The sequence below is a fragment of the Xiphias gladius genome, chromosome 11, assembly GCF_016859285.1.
Source record: "Xiphias gladius isolate SHS-SW01 ecotype Sanya breed wild chromosome 11, ASM1685928v1, whole genome shotgun sequence".
Taxonomy (NCBI): Eukaryota; Metazoa; Chordata; class Actinopteri; order Istiophoriformes; family Xiphiidae; genus Xiphias; species Xiphias gladius.
The window spans coordinates 8,580,737-8,603,198 of NC_053410.1; the positions used below are offsets into that span (position 1 = coordinate 8,580,737).

Consider the following 22,462-nt stretch of genomic DNA (forward strand, 5'->3'; position numbering starts at 1 on the left):
CTCCACGCAGCAACACAAACAGAGATAAGCTCAAAGGAGAGAGAGGGAGGGAGAGAGAGAGGGAGAGAGAGAGAGAGAGAGAGAGAGAGAGAGAAAGAGATAAAACTTCAAATAATCCAAGTTCAGTCACATATTTCACAGCGTCAACATTCTTTCCTTCCATCTGCAATGACAATTAAATCACATCCAAGGTTGTGCTCTGCCAAAAAGGACTCTGTGATTATTTTTGTCGGATCAAATTCCCATCAAGAAAACGGTTACAATAACACTGGAGCTGAATAAAATTAAGAGGCAGTCATTAAAAAAGGGTAAAATGATCACGACTCAGCAACCTATCACTTCATGTTGTTATTTTCCCAACAGCTACGCTGCAGAGAAACAGCGAAGGGAAAATTCCAAGGGCATTTGTTGTGCATTTTTCATCCCATTGACACTAAAAAAACAAGTTTTCAACACTGTAATCTTTACTTAGAAAGCACTGGGTGTGTTTCTTCCTTCAATGTTTTTCTCGTTCCGCTGCTCACTCTGACTCTTTTATCCTGCCAATTACTCATTAATGCTGAGAAATGACATAAACACTATTATTTATTTACTTATGCTTGATTTTGAAAGGACAGATACACAAGCACTAAATATTCACCAAGTAGATAATGCCACATATCATAGCAAATATAGCCTCAGCTCACTTGCAATTCTTTGGCTTTTGTTAATATGTAATTAACTAAAACACAAACTGTAAACGTAAACTAGATAAAATCTTGAGAAAACTAACTGATGACTACATGCCTGAGATACAGTATAAAGTGTATTAAAAATAAAACGCATATGCATTCATACAAAACACAATCATTACATGACAGATCACTAATGCTTATAGGTTTGATAGGTAGGAAAACATTTTTTAAACATGTGACACTGATTTGAACAAATGTCGCATAGGTCTGAGTGAGCTCACGCTCTGTTTTTAGTCCAATCACTAACCCCCTGACATCCTATACTGGGTTACATAACCTGCCTGTGTGTTTACATTTTTCATCGGGTCAAATACTGCTGCGTAAGAACACGCAGCAATTACAGCAAAGCGCTGCTGCATAACACATGGCGACACGACAGTGAGCGAGTTTAAATTCATTGACTTGTTGATAACAAGGACAACCTGAACGCAGTTAAACAACCTAGGCAGATATTACTGTAACCTGGGATCAAATGCCGCATTCGTGTATTTTTGTAAACATGCACAAACAGGCACACAAGGTTAAGTGCAGACAATCTTCTCTGTGCTGCAGAAGTTGTGCCGACCTTCTGATCTGCTCTCCTTGTGGCAGAGTTGCATAAGCGAGGAGTGTTCAGCTTAAGAATAACACAAAGAAAATCAAATACAGACTGACTCCGTGCAGATTGATTTTCTAGAATGGAAACCTAGACATTTATAGTCTGCAAAAAAAAAAAAAAAAAGCTAACATCACAAGATAGTGATTTTATAGCACCCTGGGAGATGTGATATTTTTACCTCTCTGTGGGCATTAAGTGTTTTTGTCAGTGTACCAGAAAAGAAAGAGATCATTTCCCTCAACAAGCCAAATATGGTCGCTATATTCATACACCAAAAATGGCTGCTGACCAAGCTGCCAAGTTCCCTTTTTCTTCCCATTGACTAACTTATTTCTCACTCTGTGGTTTTCTGCTTATCTGGGTCGCTGACATGACTTGGAGACGTGCACTGAAGTGATCAGAGGACTTTTGCCTGGTCCTTCACAAACCCAAGAAGGCAACATCAACGACGAATACACAACATGCACAGTCACTCACACTGCTGCTGTAACAGTTAGTGAGGAGTATTCTGGATCACGGCTGGTTGGAGGGAGGTGAGGCACGCAGGCACACAGACACGCAAACACACACACACACACACACACACACACACGCGCACACACACATATACAGGTAAGGGGTATCCCCCGGGGGCGTGAATCCATCATGTCTTGTCACGGAGCACAACCCTGAGCCATGGAAGTCACGATCAGTGACGAGATGACAAGTTGATCTCCGGATGCAGCCGAACGCTCTCCGCTTTTAACTGCTCTACCATGTGGCCATGTCTAATAATTTCTCCCCCCTCAGATTCAATTAAATACAGCCCTAATACCTCTGTTTCATTGCCATTCAGTTGATGTCAGCGATAATGAAAAACTCATTAGGGACATCGCAGAAAGGGTTCTGACGATTCTATGCATCAACAGAGTAGAGCCACAGGGAACCACAACAAAATGGACTGGCTGATTGAGAGGCTGCTGGGGATGGGGAGACATATCAAGCTTTCCTGCGAATTTAGCTGACGGATGCCTCAGTTGATAACTCTCAGAAAACTCGCTGAAAAAAAGCTCAGTATCTATATCTGTTTACTTAATGACTTTATCTTTAAAGAAGGGGAAGTTTAAAAAATTCTCTTTATAGCAGATGGACAAATGATCGCTATGATTACGCCCATTTTTTTATATTTGATTGGAAAATCCAAATGAAAAGCTCAGGGATCCAAAAAACATACTTTGATGTGCTTTAGTAGATTAGCACCCAACTCATCCTTTCACTTTGCAGTTTGGAATAACACTTAGGACTGAACTAATCTGTCACAACTACAGATGTGTGTAGTGATTACCCATAGTTAACCACACTCGTGGTATGGGTGAAGCGATGGCGGTTTTGGTAAGTCAGTCAGCCACTAAAAAAACTGAACACCAACTGGATAGACTGGGACAAAATTTTCTACAGACATTCATGCTCCTCAGATGACATGTCCTATTAACTCTGGTGTTCCTGGCTTTTCCTCTAGCACCACCACGAGGTTTACATTTATTGTTTTGAGCGAAATGTCTTGATAAGTATTGGACGAAAGCCATGAACCTTGGTACACACACTCATGCTACTCTCAGGATTAACTGTAGTTTGACGATTCCCTGACGTGTGATCTAGCGCCATTATCAGGTGGAAATTGTCATTTGTCTATTTTTGAAGGTTAGCTCAAAGCACTGCTATGAATGAGTATGACCTTAGAGAGCTGTTAGCGTGGCTATAGAGTCATAGTCTTGATAAACTGTAGAAACCAGAGTGAAGGGACAGTGTGTTACTTTCCAGCCGTCTTAGTAATCATATTATGGAAATGTGCAATGAGGCTGTTATGACTGTTGATCATTCATTTTATGGGCATTTACAAAGGTCACGCTGAAATAAATCACTTATAAAGTTGTTGAGAGATACTACAATGAAAAAGTTAATAATGATCAACAACACAACTCTAGTCCAACACCAGGTTACAAAACCTGCTGAGCTCAGTTACACACAAATGAAATGTTTATCTGTTTACAAATGCAATGACCGTTCTGACTCATCAGATGTGAAATATCAGTGTTTTCATCCCCCAGACAAACTGTGACTGACTGACTGAGGTTGAATCTATTATCTGCACTTTCATGAAACGAGACTCCCACTCATGTCTTTACTCAAACTCTTAATTCTACAGTTTAACTTCTACTTCCTCTCACCATTAACAAGGTCCAAGTTCAAACAAAATGGTGAAGGAGGAGGAGGAGGAGGAGGAGGAGAAGGAGGTTGAGGACGAGTGAGGCATGACTAGAACAAGCAGTGGTAGGTGAAAAACATGTTTTGACATATTTTGTTGTCTTACTTGGTTGCAAATTCACTGAAGGCCTGACACCCACTCAGCAATCATCAGCACAGCCAAAGGTAACATTCATGTTGCAATACATGGCATAGTCTGCACAGTGCAGTATGTCCCACAGGACAGAACAGAATACAACACAATAGAGTACAATTTTGTAATAATAATAATTCTCCTTTTACATAAACAAGTCATTTCTCAATTAGATTAAACATCTTTTAATCAAGAGTGACATACCCATAAGCATACTAAGATGTAACATACAAATACAAAATAAAATGACAAAACATCCAGTTAATAAATGTTGAAACAGATCTTTAGAGCAAAGCAGTAACCATTCAAGTCAGTTAAGCAGCAGATACGTTAACAAGTAAACTTACATTCCAGCTCCATTTTAATTGATCTGAATTCTCCAAGAGAGATCCACTCAGTAAAATTGAAGTCAGTCCTTAGTGAGATACATGGTGAGGGGGCATAGGACTTGAAGGATTTTTAGCCAAACAAAGTGTAAACTCATCTGTAAAACATTCTGCAGGTGCAGACCACAACGCCTCAGGACAAATATGTGTCTGCACTGGTGAAAAGAAGTCCTCCCCTGGGTTAAATCTGTAAATGAAACTATACCTGTGAATCCGCCCACACACAGGCAAAGAAGGTCACATAGGTTTAACATACAGTGTTTTAGTGGTGCACTGGAAATTTACAGACAGTCATAAAACATAAAGCACCATGACAGACAGTATTTAAACTCATGCACTGAGCAGATGCATTTTTATGTATGTAAAAAAAAAAGGGCCCCCTAATGAAGCAATAATTTTGGTGAAAAGGGGAGTTTTGTAACCCAAATTAGAACTGAAGAGAAAAAAACAGAAATGAACAGAATATGATTCATGAGACTCAAAATATGACTCATACCAAACGATAATAGCACCCGTCATAATGCAAAAATAGAGAACCAAAGTAAATAAAACCTAACTAATAATGAAAAAAACATAACAAATTATGATACAAAACACCCTCTGATACAACTCTTAAGACACAGACTTTAATCTGTGGAGCAGCGGAGCATTAAATGTGTGATCAGTGAAGTGATAATACACTTTGGTGGAACATTTTAACTTCACTGGAGGCACAGGGATGTGACAAGGGAGGCTCCAAAGCAGCAAGGCAACAGTACCAGAGAGAATATAAAAAAGGCAGCGATGACTGATTCCTCCGCCAGCAGTGACAGGAGACACAGCATCTTCACTATACATCAAAGATCTCAGAGGATGGCGAGGTTTCAAGTAGTTTTGCTCAAGGACTGCATGTTTCTGACCAGAGTTTCAGAAGGTGGCTGGAAAATGAAGTTCCTGCGTTTCTCTTCTATAAAGAAGCACGTCTGAGCTAACGTTTCTTTCTCAAGATCCTTTCTAAGTAAATAACTTGTCTAATGTTTTCCTCATAGGCTTTGTTGATGAAACACATGTTACAACTTACTCTGATCACAAACTATCTGACCGACCTCAAAAAAACAAGATATACGTATGTACATACACAGCACGCATCCCACTGCATATACAAGTACTTATACAAGAATTTACAAGAATTTTAAATGACAGACATTTGCCTTTCAAACTAGTAATAAATGAATCCACCGAGGATGGGGGGGAAATGTCCGCCACTCTTTTCATAACCTTATTTTTGTCTCTCCCACTTTTACAGTTTCAGTTAGATTCACTCATTGAAATCTGTTAAAGGGAAATTCTGGCATTGTTCAACACGGGGCTAGCTCGCATAACAGCTGTTCTGACTATGGGACCTGCAAACTCTGCACCCGACACCTCCGATTTCGGGGCGCAATTCAACAACATTTATCAGGGCAAGCCGTGGAGCCTCCTAAGGCTTTTCAAGTTACCTTAAATTTTACACACATTTTAGTTTTTACCCCCTTGGTAGAGCTTTATGCCGTTAGCAACAATAGCTAACTTCTGTGTTTACTTTCAGTCACGGTACCTGAATCTCTACAGTGCAGGTGGTGGCTAAAGTTATGAGAATAAGTCAAAAGCTGAAAACACTGGTATTTTCCTTTAAGCTTCATCCCTGGGTTTCACCTGTCAGGCCACATAGACCCAACATTATTTTGTTTTGTTTAATTTTTTAAATTTTTTTAATAGTGGACATTTTCAGGCTTTTTTTGCATTAATGATACATACTGTACGTTTGGGCCACATTTCTAATTCTTTTGTTGGATGTATGGAAGGCACAAAGACCAGTGTCATTGTTGTTATTGGCGAGGTTAATATAAATGTATGGAAATGTAGACCATTCATTTTTTGTCTGGTTCAACAACCACAGACTACACTGTGTCGCCCCCATGTCTGACACCAAAACTACACTCTTGATTGTCCATATGTAGAGCAGTGAGCATTAAGCGCTCCCTCCTCTCCATCACTTGGTTGCTGACTGTAGCCACCGTTGCATTTCACGTACTGATATAAGGCATTTTTGATGTGCTCATAATTCTCACTTTGTCACATCTGACAGCAGAGTTATTCCTCTGTTCCTGCGCTCGAGGCACATTCCTGTGCAGAGTCATTTGAGACACACTGACAGCACAAAGAAGTGTAATGAACAGTAATACTTGAAGAATCTTTATCACTGCAATCATCAAAAATTACACAATGCACCCACAGAGTGAGACAGAGTGTGTGGGTGGACAGAGTACATTGCTTTTATTAATCATCAAAACCTCCGTAGGTTGATAGATGGTACAAGTCTTAATTAATTTTTCATAATTATACAGAGCGGGATCATCATTGACAAACTGCAAAACATTTCACAGCAGAAAGTGAGAGTACAGTGATCCATATTGGGTCAACCTGAGGGGGATTTAACTTTAGTACTACAGAAATATTTTCATGACTGGTGTTCTTTCTCCTATTTTTTGCCTGTGAATGCAATTGCAACATAAGAAGATATTTTTATACGGCTGTGGCTGAGAGCTATTATGAATTTAATGAGGAATGCATTTAGCCCCTTCTTAGGCATGACAATGGATACTAGTTGCCGTTATTACATAAACACATCCCAGTTTTGCCAGGCCTTCAACAAGATAACCTCACCTCCCAATGTAAAAGAGGGAGAGAAAGAGGGAGGGAAGAGGAGCGGCCAGTAACAGAATCATACAAAGAGAGAGAGAGCCAGAGACAGACAGAAGGAAAAAGCAGTAAACAGAACACCACCGAGCAGCGAGAGCGAAAATATAAATATTTCAACCGTTGTTCAGAGTCAGTGAATAGTGGTGTGTTTGGAAATAGCACCTGTATCAGGAACTCTTGTCCTGACACAGAAAAATCACTGTAATGCAAGGCTATTAGAGCATGTGCCTGAGTAAAAGGTAGGGATTAGTCTGGCTTGTTACTAAAAGAGCTCTAACAATAGTCCCCTGAGGTGTAGCCGACTCATCCACAGGTCCTCAGCGGCTTCTTGTAAACAGGTCTTTCTTCCTAACAACAAAACACCTTGATTTACTCTGCTTCAACCTCTCTTTCACAGGGCAAGTCAATTCAGATTAACGAATAAGTCCCACAATGGTATTTTTTGTTTGTTTTTCATATCCCAAAACTTAATTTGTTCAGGATTTAAGATATTTTTATCTGAGTTTTCTCTACCCCAATACAGTGGAGGTGAATTGAATTTTTCTTGTGATGCTAATAGCATTGAAGAATTACACTTAAAATTGCACTAATTGTTTTTCGGGGGGGGGGGGTTTGTCAGGCAGAGGAACAAGTTTAAAACACAACACTGACATATTATAAACCAATAAAAATTGTTTGTTAGCAAACAACCATTGCCTATTTACACATCCAGCAGACACAGAATAACAGCAGCATTTATTTGGAGTCCTGTTTGTTGTGTCCTATGTCAACTATTCACTCTCCTTCTAGCTCCGTTTTGGTCTCCACTAATTCCTGAGGGAAATATATGGCACTTTAGCTGCTAAATACTCCACTGTCTTCAGCAGTTAGCTGCTAACTTTGTTTGTCTGTTGATTGGTGCTGGACAGTCGGCTTATCGGACCATTTTTGCGGAAAACAGCTGCCTGCTGCATCTGGAACAGAGTCTGACGAGAGGCTGAAGCGAAACAGTAAAGTTGTGGGTAGTACAATCCAAAACAATGCACTGAAAATTATTGATATTTGCCTTTCATACTGTAATACACAGTCATTTGAATATAAAAAAAATATTGACTGGCGGAGCAAGCTTTCATTGGACCTACGTTCTAACTAAAGAAATATAACCCTAGATTTCTGTGGATTATCCGGAGTAACAAGACATATTGCTGTCAATCAGCAATATGTCTTGCTAGACATATTGCTGATTGATCTTTTTCAGTATTTTTCCATGCTATGAGCACCACAAACTAAATTCCATTAAAAAAAAAAAAAGTTACTTTTTTGTAATTTGATTGGACCTATTCTTGAACCAAACTCATATGGTCTCTAATGGACACCCATGTGTTCGTTATGAATCTATAAATATACAAACACGGCAAAGACAGGAATCCATGAGAGACTTTCTCCTTCTTGCCACAGCTCCAACACCCTGTGCGACTCTATTTCCCAAACACATCATTTCCTATACAAATACTGCACTATATTGGCTACAGTCTGTTTTTATTTTCCTCAAAGACGATTCCCCTTAGCTGGCTGACTGACAGCTGTGTGAGCATGCATCATTATCTCCTTCACAGAGCCTGTCTGTTGCCATAGCCTGTGGCAGACCTCAATCACACAGTATTAGAAATGACTTCAGTTTCCATGGAGTGCTGCGCTTTTGCCTGCTGCAGGTGTGCCACGCATTGTTTGAACCAACGGGGATATAGGTGAGCTAGTTGTCCTGCCCATCTGGAACTACGGACAAGTAAAGTCAGATACTTGGGGCAAATAAGTTCATTTGATTTAGCTTGCAGAAGCCAAACCATAACAAGCGAGAGAGTGTTGCTGATAATCTTCCTGTTCCTGGAAGCAGAGGTCATTACGGCCAATTAACTGTTTCGATAAATGAAAATAGAGAAATAAAAAAAATAACATAATGAAATGAGTGTGGTCTGAAGCATCCTGCAGCTCAAACTTGCATGTTTTCATAACAAAGAAAAACAGGAGTCAGGATCTTATTTTCAATTATGTTGCGTTTTCAAGTGCAATTCAGTAAAACCTTAAGAGGAGTACTATTTCACTTCAATGTTTAATTTTTGATGCTGAGTCTTGTCGGGGGTTTAAAATGCTGGTCAGGTCTGAGTTTTTAGCATACATTCAAGTAATAAGGTCTGTGCTAATGCCTTGGTAGATGAACAGCAGTGCACAGTAGATAAATCATGTTTATAGATTGATGTCCTCCTCTATGGCCTCTGTGAATATAACAAGATTGCTTTAAATTGCATCCAAATATGAGTTTTATGCATGCAAACACACCGCATAATAAAATACTGTGCGCATGGATATGGAATAAAGAGTCTCGCTTGCCATTTTAAACTACAGCCCACCAGACTGGCTATTATCTGGTGTTTATATTCTAATATGTGACTATACTGTGAAAATACTGCTTCTTTGTGTTAATCCTGGCAATTTGTAAAATTTTAATCGAGCAGCACTGGGAGGAATACATCATTTCAAAGTGAAATCAATTCTATCCCCCCTCCCTCCTCTGCCTCTTTTTGACTTTCCCCTACTCTTCTGTTTCTCCTATCTATTTCTCTTTCCTTTCTGTAATAACTATGTGTGCAGCAGTAAATGTAATTACAAAGGGGTGGGGTTGGGGGGGGGGGCGATGGTTGCTATGCATGCACAACAAAGCGCAACATTAAAAAGCTATTATCAGAAAAGGGAACATTTTGGCAGATATATGGCGGAGGGCAGCTCTCGCCATATGTTTGTGGAGATGGGGACAACAAGTCAAGTAGTAATTATCAATCATCATCAGGAGAAACTGTCAAAACGCTAGGACGGGCATGCTCTGACTAGCGTTGCCATGGAGACAAGCCCACATCCCGGCAAGTGTGTTTACCAGGACATTAAAAATACTCTCCCATATTTTTATCTCACACTTATAAAATTGTGTAAATCATTTTTTATTTTATTTTTTTTACTTCTTCAAGCCCTGAGCACTGTTAAAATGTGTGTGAGTGTGTCTCTGAGTGTGTGTTTGTTAAGGATTTCCTGCCAGCCATACGAGCAAAAGAGATTTTTCAGGGATAGAACTGAGGATAATTTTGGTTGAGTTTATGGTTTTGGTTTTACGCTGATTTCCTTCAGGATCAGGCGTGTTAAAGGTTACAATTAGCAGTATTGTAAAACGTAAATGGAATATTCTCACCGTAGCAATATTGAGATAAATGTGCGTCTGTGTGTGTAGGTGCATATACGTAATGTATTAGCCAATAAATGAGTTCATTTCTGTGACCATACTGTTTGCTTTATACAAACTCTCCCTTCAGACTGTCATTGTTAATACACTATTCCTCAGCTGGGGAAAGAGGACATTCTCCCAAACCGTCATGGCAGTTTCAATTTTTACACATACCGTTTTCCTTTTTTGCATAGCTTACTACACATTCCCTTTTGGATACAGCAGATGCCTTTGAATTAGAATTTATGTCCTTACCACACAAGCTATTCAAACTACTAGCATTTCCAAACAGTGTACAGTAAGTGTGACTTCTCACAGAAACACACATGAGGAATGTTTCTGGAACCTTTCCAAGTGTTTCTAACGACAATGGTGCTTTCAGATGACTATCATTTTCCATGTGACCTCAATCCATTACCCTTCCAGGAATCAGGATTATATTCACTTAAAAAACAACCTCTGAAAATTAAATACATAAGCAAGTAAACATGAAAGCAATTTAGGGAGAAACTGGTGTAAATGCAGAATGGATTTTTCCTGCTTTATTATGGCAGTCATTTGTAAAAAAAAAAAAAAAAAAAAAGAAGGGTAGTGTTCTTAATTCATTATTTGTGCGCCATTGTGCATGCTTCCCCTGGGGAGAAGCAACATTACTCTTTCATCAGATCAAATGAAGCGAAGCCGTGCCGTTCCAGGAAGAGCCAATTAAACTGTTCAAAGAAGTTTATTATTGCAACATATTATGAAATCATTCTCATCGGATTCATTGGTGTGTGTGTGTGTGTTTCGACAGGGGTGTGAATGTGTGTACTTTACCACTGTGTAAACTCATAAAGGCTGTCGACTCAAGCTTTCCATTTGCAAAGTAAATAGGAAACTGTGGTACGCAGTCACAGTGTTACACGTTTTACAAGCAAAAATTTCACAAACTTCATTTATAGTCAAAATAAACTGGGATTATAGGGAGAAGAATCATTCTTTCAAATTTACGTTTTCTTCTTTCAATCCTTCCTTCCTTTTTTCTCTTTCTTTGTTCTGTCCACCTCATGTGATCGCCTCATGATGGTAGCGTCGCCTGTTAAGTACTTATTAACACACATCACATTCGAGACATGGCTGGGTTTAATCCCAACCCAGATCCACTGACTGACATACACACTGAGGAATGCAATGACCTCTGACCCTGGAGAGCTTAATAATTTCACCCAGTATTCAACTCAAGACACACATACACAGTGTTAAAGTACAAATAAAATAAAAAAAGCTCTCTGATGTTGGCTGAAGTCCAACAAGCCACAATATTTTTACTTTTCTATGTGTATTTAATCTGTAATAACTCATGGATGTCAAGACAAAAATAAAACACATATACTACAACACAATAATGGCTGTAAATATCTGACAAGTGAAAATGCCACTTCCGCTTTTGCCTCTGCCCAAGTGTTGGCAAGTGGCTTTTAATGGCTATTGTTCCAGGAGAGGAAATTAAAAAATAAATCCCATTTTCCAAAGAAATGTTAAGAGCACGCAGAGGAACTGCCCCAAATACACACCCTGTTGCTCCAACAGTGTCAAATGTAAAACAGAGTCAAAGTTATATAATGTGGAGGATTTGCTAAAAATGGGATAACCTTCAAACACTTCCGCATCATTGATACTGACAGACTGCAGCAACAACTCAGTAGGACCGGGGCTTTAAAAAAATACAGTATTTCAATTTGGCTTTTGGAGAGAGACAGAGAGGGAGGGAGAGAGAGAGAGAGAGAGAGAGGGATAGCAGGAGGGAGGGAATGGGGGGAGAGAGAGAGAGGGAGGGAGAGATGAAAGGAAGCAGTGGATAAGCTTCAAGGCTTATCCTATTCATTACTGGAGGAGAAAAAAAATCACAGCATCGTCCTATAAATAAATGAATGCCAGGATAAACACGAAGCCCATACATCAATAAAACATATGTATTCTAATAGATCACGCTCTAGTTACACTTGATGGGATTGAGTCGGCCAATGAGCCCAATCATAGGGACTTTATCATTTTGAAAAGCTACACAGCATTAAGCCATGGTGATTATAAATAATCATCATTCCCATAACAAAATAGGCCAATGGATACTTTTATCTTTCTGTTCATTTTTTTTCCTCAAATGTCTGAAGCGGTTGCCAGCAGTGACTCTGTTTAAGTGGGCTTTCCCTTTTCCAAGAAATGTCAGCGTCATTTTGGGGGGGAAAAAAAAAAAAAATGGAAATATCACTCAAAGTCATCCCATTCGGTGTAATCCTCACTTTGCTACTGTCATCTATCGGCGGTGTTAACAATGATTTTTGATGTCACATAAGCTACAAAAGCTCTTTTCAGAAACAGCAGCCAGCAACAAGCCTCAACCTGCAGACGGGAGAAAGATGCTTGACATTTAACGCAGCAACCCGGCTACAAGGCTGCATTCATGAGCTGCCTCTACACCAGCCTCACTGGCAGAGACAGACCTTGTAAACAGCATCTACAGTTACACTGATGAGTCAGACATGTTCACTCGTGGTTGCAACATGCTGTTGTATAATTTTTATTAGAGATACTCAGGGGTTGTGCGACAGCTCACACCTGGGATTTTTTGAAAACATTACCCACTTAGAGCTAGAAACTTACTGTATGTTTTTTATCATGTAAATATAATCTTTCTTGATCTAAACCACGTTCGCAAACAGGGGTTTTTCCACATTTGACAAGTGTATTTATGGAATAAGTAAATATAAATGAGGTCAACCCAGACCGGTGAGCTGAAGTGTAAAGTAATTAATGACATGCTATGCAGTTTTTTTTAGAGTTTTAAATTACACAACTGCTTTGGAAAAAAAAAAAACAACTTTCATCATATCTTTTTATCTCTGAGCCTGATAATGACCTGTCAAATTATCTGTAACTATCATGCCAAAGTTGTAAATTCCTTGCCGTGGGAGGACAAGTTTAGGACACGCGGAAGATAGAGCTATATGTTATTTAACTACAGCTCATATACGCCGTATCTTTCATTTACACCTCAACACCTTTGTTGTATTTGTCAGCGTTGACATCCTGTGGTACAGTTGCAAGCAGAGACCTCAAAAATGGTTGTGGTGGTGGCTTCAGGGACACTCCAACCTCCAATGTTTTAAAGCAGCTGCAATGACATGTGATGACGTAAAAAAGGTGACTAACTGTTTCACTGTGATGGAGCCACTGTATACAGCATTTTCATAATGTAGTGACATGAAAACACAATGGCTGCCCAAAAGGTAGGAAAGCTCTAACTCTACGAGCTCTTTGTAATACTGAATGTAAAATTTCCAAAGCCGTAGGTTTGGTTTTCAGAAGAAACTAAAAGTATGTGAACGCTATTTCCTGCACTTTACATGATTATATCGATCTGGAAAATAACTATTTTTTTTAGGACATGCTTACGTCCTGCTTTCCCCCAAATTAATGGTTATCTGATAAAAGAAAAAACTCAAATGCCCCGAAAATACATTTTGCATTTAATTAATACACTATTCCTACTTAGAATCACATTTTGTTTTTGTTGATAGAGGCCTCAGTCTTTATGGGACATAAATTTTTTATGTGGATCTATACTAAAAAGAACGTCGTCCTTTACTGTCTTACCCGCTTGTATATCTTATCTTATTCAGTATTTGATCGATGTTCAATTCCAGCCTTTTTTGAGAGAATAGTTACTGGATGAAAATATATAGTTGAAATATTTTCTTACATGAAAAACATGTAGAGGTTAAAATATTTTTAAGCCTAGGGGAGTAACTGCTGTCTTTCTCCCAGGATGCAGGCACATCTTGCACCTGTCAGTGGGTCAGGAGTAGCCTGTATGTAGCCTGAGAGATAAAACCCAGGGCAAAGAAAGATAGAGCATAAAAATATTGTTTCTTACAGAAACCTTTGCACCGTCAATAACGGGTCCAGACCTCTGAAAAGCTTCTCGCCTATAGCCAGATGCTTATTTATCTCTCTGCGTTGTTTGGTAAAAATTGATAAGCAGCAATGCCCGGCAATATGTGCAGAGCTGGTGCCTTGCTGATGTTAATCAGGAATGCTGTGCCTTATTCGGGACAGAAGTCCCGATTAACGCTGCTGGATGCCAGTTGAAGAAAGTGCCTTTAGCTAAAATAGATCTGTCGCATTAATTCTGCCTGTGCATACCAGGTAGAGCAATAAATAAGACACATCCTGCTCACAGTGTGTTAAAGCTAGTCCTACAGCATGGCTGGTTAAGTTATATGGTGTGTATAAAAGCCTACAGTGTAAATAGATGTATCTTTCATTTCTTGTAAAAGCATTATTTTACTTGTATGTAAGAACATGACAGTGTACTATACAAGTGGGCTTTCACCAGATGTTCAATACATTGTTTTAGACAGTCCATGTCCTAATTATGAAATCTGACTATACAGCTACAACATGTGCTCTTTTCTCCTCTAAATTCCTGCTCTTTGGCTCCTGTATACCATGACATATGGACGATGAAAAATTCATGGGCCGGTGGTTAACACAAATCTGCAGAGGAGATGGGAAAACATGAGCTTAGCAAGCAATTTGCCTATTACATTAACAGACGGGGCTGTCATGGGATGATATTGGCGTATGCATATTTCATCTAATCTGATTTCATGTTTAAAGAGCGAGCGAGAAAGTGGTTCAAGTTGTGGAAACAATGACATCATACTGTATGTTTCTGTGGTGACCCAACCCAATCAAGCAAGCAGGACTGAATGTTTTCAAAGATATTATCTCAAAGTGAAGGGATAGTATTTTAGCATGTTTACTGCTTTTTAGATTTTTCTTTCCCTCATCCCTTCTTTTTCTAGCACAGTATATTCTTAAGTATCAGTTTCAGTGAGAAGAGGGTTGACCAAACAGGGAACCTTTTTTTTTCTGACAAACATGGCTGCAGCTAACTCAGACATGCAGAAACACCCTCATAAATACATACAAAGCACAACCAAATTCCGCCACAGATGTACAAAACTATAACACACACACCACAATACAAAAATAGACTGTAAAACTCTGTTTACGATCAGTTCATCTGGACAACGTTAATATATTGAAGCAATAAATTGTTTGTTATATTCATCCTTCCCTGGAGTGTTAGAAAAAAGGATTCCAAAGGATAGCACTGAAAATGTTTCTTTTTAATAAAAATCAAACCAGCACCGAGTGAGAGATACTTCAAACAAACACACTGAGCGGAGCATGAAATATATAGTTTCTGTGCCAAGGAAAGAGACCTGGGGAATATAGGACAAATGAGAACGGGCCGGGGGGGGGGGGGCGTGCTGCTTTGCCTCAAACATGATTGCCTCACTAACTTTCAAAATACTGTTGATTTAAGCAATGTGCACACAAGGAGTGTTAGGTTTCTGGACGGGTGGAGGAAAGGAGGGGAGAGGAAGGTCAGTAGTTTGGGAGCATAACTTCAGAATCAGAGAAATTGGGAAAAATGTTGTTCATAATATTTTCCTCAACAGACGCCCAAATGAGTAGCTGTCAAGACGCTTTGTAGCTATGCGATGCACATCTTGTTTCAATAAATTGTATACGGCCCCTCTACGTTGAGTGTACAAATGTTCATGTTATTGCTTTGTAGCACATACATTATCCCTGCCCAATGAATGTGAGTAATACTCAACAGAATTACGACAGCTAATAGCAAAACCTTGAACCTTGTCATCCGTCATTCAGCGCTGCAGAGGCCTGGCCCACTTAAACTATTTCTGGCTATTTCTCACAGCCTGAGTAATGCCATTATTATTATTATAGTATAGTTGAGTATGTAACACCTTCTCTATCCTAAGTTTCATATAAGAGCTTATTTTTCATTCAGCACATCGGTAGCGCATAATAATTAAAGAACATTTGAACCAGTGACATCTTCCACAAACTTTTTCCTTTTCTGCAATGCCGCTGTGGTAATATTACATTCCTCCTGGCAAGAAATTAAATTGGGGACACAGAGTTGCGTGGGTACAATCAATCCATGCAGGCAGAGAATGCATGATAATTGTAAACAAAAACTGTGTCATTCCCTGTGAGGAAAGCAGCTGCAAGGGTGACAGGCGATGCTGAACATGAATATGGATCACAGGACTAAAGATCTGGTGACTGACGCAACCGCAGTTTTACTCAGGCTGGTTCAAAAGCAGGGATGCCAGTGGTGACGTGGACGAAGAAACATGAATATGGATTGAGCCAGATAAAGCGCAGTCTCCGACAACTGTCACTGTCATACCGGGAGTGACCTTACATCATCAAGTAAAGTCAGAGCAAACAATGAGGAGATCAGTCATTATGTAAACACGAGCAGCCAGAGCACGCCCATGTTTCCTTACTCACCTCCGAAACAATACGCATAAGTCAGAACTAGATTTATGTGTCTTTTGGGGAAGCTCAAATAATTAAAAAACATATTCTGTTGATTATAAATCCACACATAAGTATGATGAACAGACACCTACTGTAGTGTTGAAACCAGGCTCCCAAGAATAGACTGGATTTCACCACCACGCTTTCATCTGATGGCTACATTTCACACAACACTGTACCAACAGGCTTGCTGAAACTCTGCAATAGCACTTTTTCTTTTTTTTTTTTTGCTTGAGCCCTCTTGTCTTCACTACCCCCTGAGGTAGCTTGACACACTTTCATGAATTAGCCTAGACAAGACGAATGGCTATTAGAGCTGCCACAGCAGATTTGGTTGAATCCAAAAGGTCAGAATTAGCATTGAGGGAAGCATAGAAGAAAGTCCTAAAATTGTTCCCCAGATCAATTTTTAACTTTTTAATATATCACAGCTGCCCAGTATTACCTCTTACATGTCCACAGTGCTGGTATTTATCCTAATAAAGGTGGATTTAATATGGCGTTTATAGCTGCTCTTTCATATGGAGCCTGTAAATGGCAGGAGAACTTTTGTCAGCAGCTGTGTATGTTTCTACTTGCATATGTGCAAACATTCATCTGTGTGTTTATGCCCAAAAGTAAGACGCCCTCGAGGCCTTAGTTCACTTGGCAGTGTGATGAAAATTACTTAGCTCTGCTGTTTTGAAACAAATCACAAACAAGTCTCCTAGCAGCAATTCAAGAAGAAATAAAAACCTGCTTTAAACCTAGTAAACCTTCATGTGAATAACATTAGAAATGTGGTTGCCTTAGTCAAAAAAAAAAAAAAAAAAAAAAGTAGAACTCCCTTAGGCTCTGAAAATAAACCTTTAGCTTAAATGTGGCTCACGGAGGAATGGCATTATTGAGCCAAGTGAATGAGCAACAGCAGCCACAGGATGTTAGCGTTACTATTCATAACTTATTTTCCTATGCCTAAAACCATTTTCCCTTCTGGTCTCACCTCTGCTGCTCTTTTAAAATGCAATTACCTACTGGTAAATTTACAGGAAAAGAAAAACAATGACTTTTGACCAGAGGAGCCGTTACTGTGAATGTCAAATTGATGCTGCGCAAGAACCCGCTGAGCTCCACTGTGCTAGCAAACAGAGGAAGTAAAAAAAGAGATGAATCACATTATGCTTTTGTCTTAGCCCAGCTCGGGGTTAATAAAATGTGTGGATTCATGAGTGACAGGGAAAGCACAGTGAATGGCAAACAGACATGTTCCAGCACTTCAAAATTCCTCACTGGAACCACAGAATGTTTTTCATAGGTGTGACTGGTGAGGGTGTTTGAATGGCGGTCACTTGTGTTCGTAAAAAACAGAAAGACCCCTCTGGGGGCAAATAAACTGAGTCCAAATGGAAAAACGTATTGAAAGCATATTGAAAAGCAAATGATTGTCAATTGCATTGTATTGAATTTCTCTTTTAGTCTTAATTAACTAAACTAAACTCAAACAGCATTGATCAGATGCGCGTTCAGTTCAGAGGGCTTTAACCCAGTTGGGCAACGAAAGGTCAGAATGGACAAACAGAAGAGTTATAACATAAGCAGAGGAGAGACGGCAGAAATGAGACCACAGGACACATGCTAATGATCCCCAAATTACAACTATGGAAATTGTAGAAGAGGCTTCATCAAGCCCATTGGGTTGTCCATTGTTTTAAAGCTGTCTATTAAAATTTTACCAATTAATTTTTTTTTTTACAAAAAATTAAGGATTAAGTATTACTTTGTGGAATGGGAAAATCATTGTACTTCTTAAGCTAAATACTAGGGCTGTAATCTCCTGGTCAACTGGTCGTTTGATTGGTCGATATGCTCTTGTCCGACTAAGTTCTCACTGGTTGGAAACTGCTACTTTCATTAGAGAAAAGCACTACATCAATAGCCCTCCAGGATTAATCCATTAGTTACTGTGGCAGTGGGAGGGACAGACTACCTGTGAAAACACAACTTTCAACTCGCCCAACCTAATGGAGACTGCTAGGTGCAAGTTATTTAATGTTTACGAACATTTACTGGGAGTCAGCTCCAAACTAATTTACACCGTGTCAAAGAAGTTTCTGGTGTGGCTGCACTTTGTTCAAATGGAGTGTAAACGTTGCAAACAGCAGTTTGTATATCACAACTTAACAACCAGCACGACGTATCATCTAAAAAATGGTAGGTAACTTCTCTGCGTTAGGATGCTCTGTCAACGCTTTCGTGTTTAACGCTTTGGGCTTTGAGCGATAAAGTTGATATTGTGATATAGTTCTGTTTTCGGGAGTCATATGAAAATGGGCAGGTGCACGCTGGTCGGCTCTGAGTCTGTTATTATCATTTCGGGATGAAATAATTAGGTTAAAATGATTTAATATTATGCAAATACTAGCTTTTCATGTTTATTTATAATTCATTTAGGTCAATAAGGCCACCAGGTAGAGTGCACTCAGTGCACTTTGGCCGATTTTGTTAATATAGAGATAACGTAAAGATTATTTTTTCTTCCCATGACCAATAGATTGGTTGAAGGGTAGGTATGAATTCAGTCAACCAAGATTTTCTTTGGTGTACTGCATTCCTACTAAATAGACCATTTAAAAAAAAAGAAAAAACAGAAAAGAGTTGATGCAGTTATCCATGCATTCTTCTTCCTTGTCAAAACCTGGCACCGACATTACTCACAATGCAACTTGACTACAGACAGTTCGGTGGGAAATTCAGGTGTGTTACTCTAGTAGCTGCTAATGTAGCCTAAGGCTGCTAGCCTCAAGCAGAAATTAGGAGCAGGCTACAGCGGTCTGGCAAGCTCACGTTTTACTAACTCCACACTACAGGCAATGACTCAAGTGACAATCGTTTCTGTGCAGCTCCCTCTGGAGCCACAAGAGGCTTTATACAACTTTTTTCACACAGTGTATGTATTAGTACTCTGCAAGACCCGTACTCAGGCTTTGATATGTAAAATCAACGCATTTCCCCTTTAAAATCCCACCGGATTGTCTGAAAAATGCAGTCACAAAGCCTTAGACAGTACTGTTTTTCTCAGCTCAAGAAATGTTGTTTTGGGGATAAATGTTTTCACAGGACAACAGCTGTATTTGGCTTTGGAACCCAAATGATACAGTAGCTCCCTTTTCTTTGCCCTTTGTTGGTTTTCATTTTGATTTGCAGCCCTAACACAAATTAAAATTTTAAATGGGCTGAAGTACATTATCTGGAATTTCACACAATGGAACTAAATTGCCTGGCCCAAAAAGTGCAAACACTGTCCATTTTCCACTAAACGCAGACTCGAACAAATGGTCAGGGTGACCAAAATTACATAATTGAAAGTTCGACATGAACCGTGCTGTGAGAATGAGTTTTAAGTGCATGCTTACATTCAGAGCTGAGGACATGAGGAGTTTCATGTTTCATGGGGCCATGTGCAACACTCCAAATGCCATAAACTGCCACTGTAATGGCTGTTGGCATTTCAGTTGAGCTAATATGATAACTTACAAATCAAATCACCAGCTGCCACACTCACCAAACTCGTCACAGATGCTCTCGTTCTGCAGCAGGGCAGGGTGTTCGAATGTGTCCCGGCAGTACAGGATCCTCGTGCTCCCGCCCAACGCAGCGATGCCGCCCAGCGCCAGCACCGTGTGGTCTATGAGCAAAGACGATGGCTGCTCTCTGAGCCGCGCCAAAACTGAGCGGTAGCGGCAATACTGGGGGTAACTGAGGACCAAAACCTTCCGCCCATCCTCTTCCTGGCCTGAAAAACACACAAAATACAGACACAGTCAGAAGGTCCACAGAGATCGCACTTAGTTTAATTCAACATTTAATAGGGAACGCTTTAAAGGGAAATAAGGAACATTTTGTTTTTCAAGTGCTCCTGTAAGATTTGTAGAGAATGGCAGCACTTAATTTTACAGGACACATTCATTCTTCCATTCCTGTTCAGATTTTATTACTTTATTCTCTCTCATAGATCATTCTTTGGCTGTTATTATATTCTGGCTCATCTACTGCCAGTGTGCTGGGAATATGATCCTTTTACCCCTTACCAGCAGCCTTAAATCGTAAGGTTTCCTGTTATGTGTGTGATGAGACCTTAGACTTTAAATATTTTCCTTCTGTAACTTTCATTAAGTACTAGATAAATGGTAAATGTGTGATTGAAAAAACAGAACTCTTTATGTATGTATTGCCAAAAAAACTATTTATTTGCAATAATACCTTGAAAGCAATACATCTTTGCGATATGCTAATTCGTCCAGTACCAAACAATACCTTGATTTTTGAACTATCCTCTCCCTCCCATACGACTCATATTCATCTCTTTCACTGCTTGTAATCCTATTGCAATGATCTCTCTGTGTGTTTCAGGAAATACATCAGAATAAGGAAGCAACACGCTCTGATGATGTTGTTTCACTGTGACTTTTCCTAGCTCTCATGAAAAGTCTCACACCCTTTCCTTGTGGTAATAATACAGTTCACCAAACTCAGAGAACATCCCTTCATGTCTGCTGTACAAATACGCACCGCTGTTAGGGTGATAAGAGGAATGTCAAGAACACCTCTAGATGCTCGCTAGTTTGTTTGACAAAATCCTTGGAGCAATTTAGACGAAACAAGTGTGCATGTGTGTGTGTGTGTGTGTGTGTGTGTGTGTGTGTGTGTGTGTGTGTGTGTGTGTGTGCGTGTGTGTGGGTGCGTGTGTGGTTATGTGATCTCTTGCTGATTGCTGACCTTGTTAGCTTACAACCATCTAAATGTATGAATCTATTCACACCTGCTGGAAAAATCCAATATACAATAATTTATGACAGAAACAAGTAGTAACTAGTAAAGTTAAGCAATAATCTGGCACAGGTGCTCTATGACAAAACTCAGTGTTTCAGTCAGGGAGTAGTGAAACCTCCCATTAGAGCCAGACTTTACCACCACATTGTTTTGGATGTTGGTGTGCAATTAATACTCCACTGCCAGTTTTTAAGTCTGACTGATGCATTCTCACCCTTGAAAGCTGAAATCGTTTCCGCAACTTTGGAGAACCTCAGGACAAGAAGTACCGACTGAGCTGAAACAATAGGCTGCCCTAAAAGCCAGGGGGGTATGTTGATAGGCAAATCAAACTGTTAATATTATACTGATACCATGTAAGAGTTTATTGCCAAAGTAAGAGCTCTGTGAGGCTGTGCGTAGGTTCAACAGTGCTTAGAGTTTAAGTTCTTGTTTAGCATGAATAATATTTGATGGGAGTATTTTGGGAGTACTCTTGCCAGTATACTGTCAAAAACTAAAGTACTGTACAAATAGAAATTTTGACTTCTGCTGACGGTGCTACAGTAGATTAGTTTTAAGGGATCACCGGAGTTTTTACAGTTCACCCTGAGGGGAACGTGAACGTTTGCTCCAAATTTCATGGCAATCCACCAAACAGTTCTTTAGATATTCAGTCTGGGCCAAAGTGGAGGTCTGATTGACATCCTGGGTAATAAAAAGACCATAAACTCACTGTTGAACAGAAAGTATGCTATTATTCTGGCAACTTAAAACAGAGCCATAAAGTCAATACAACGCAAAGTGTCAGAGATATATATCAAAAGTCACTATAAGAATATTTTTAAGAGAAAGGATCAGATACAGTGTGTACACGGGGTTTTCATTAATGCCTGCCTGTAACATGCAAACTGAACCAGCAGACTATAGATTTTATTGAATGTGGCCTCTTTCTTTATATATTGCTATTGTCAATAACAGAGAGTTAGCTGCTACGGCTACAGGTTACCGTGGGTTACAGTTATTTATGCAGACCTGCTTAATTATAACACAATGCATCTCCTGCCACCCACATAACAGTAATATAATAATCTATAACTAATTACGCGCCCAATTATTATTATTTATGCAACAGGGTTAAATAAGGCACTTGAATTACATTTCCCAACTTTTAGAGATGATATTGGATTAATTTGCAGGAGC

The 22,462-nt window shown here is 39.5% G+C and overlaps 1 protein-coding gene across 1 annotated transcript in view; it reads right to left on the reverse strand.

The window, feature by feature from the left end:
• arid5b (AT-rich interaction domain 5B) overlaps window positions 1-22,462 on the reverse strand; it is a 75,651-nt gene that overhangs the window by 22,187 nt on the left and 31,002 nt on the right. The window contains exon 4 of the mRNA XM_040139968.1: window positions 20,013-20,243. Within this exon, the coding sequence (XP_039995902.1) occupies window positions 20,013-20,243 (231 nt within the window). The remainder of the gene's footprint in view (window positions 1-20,012; window positions 20,244-22,462) is intronic.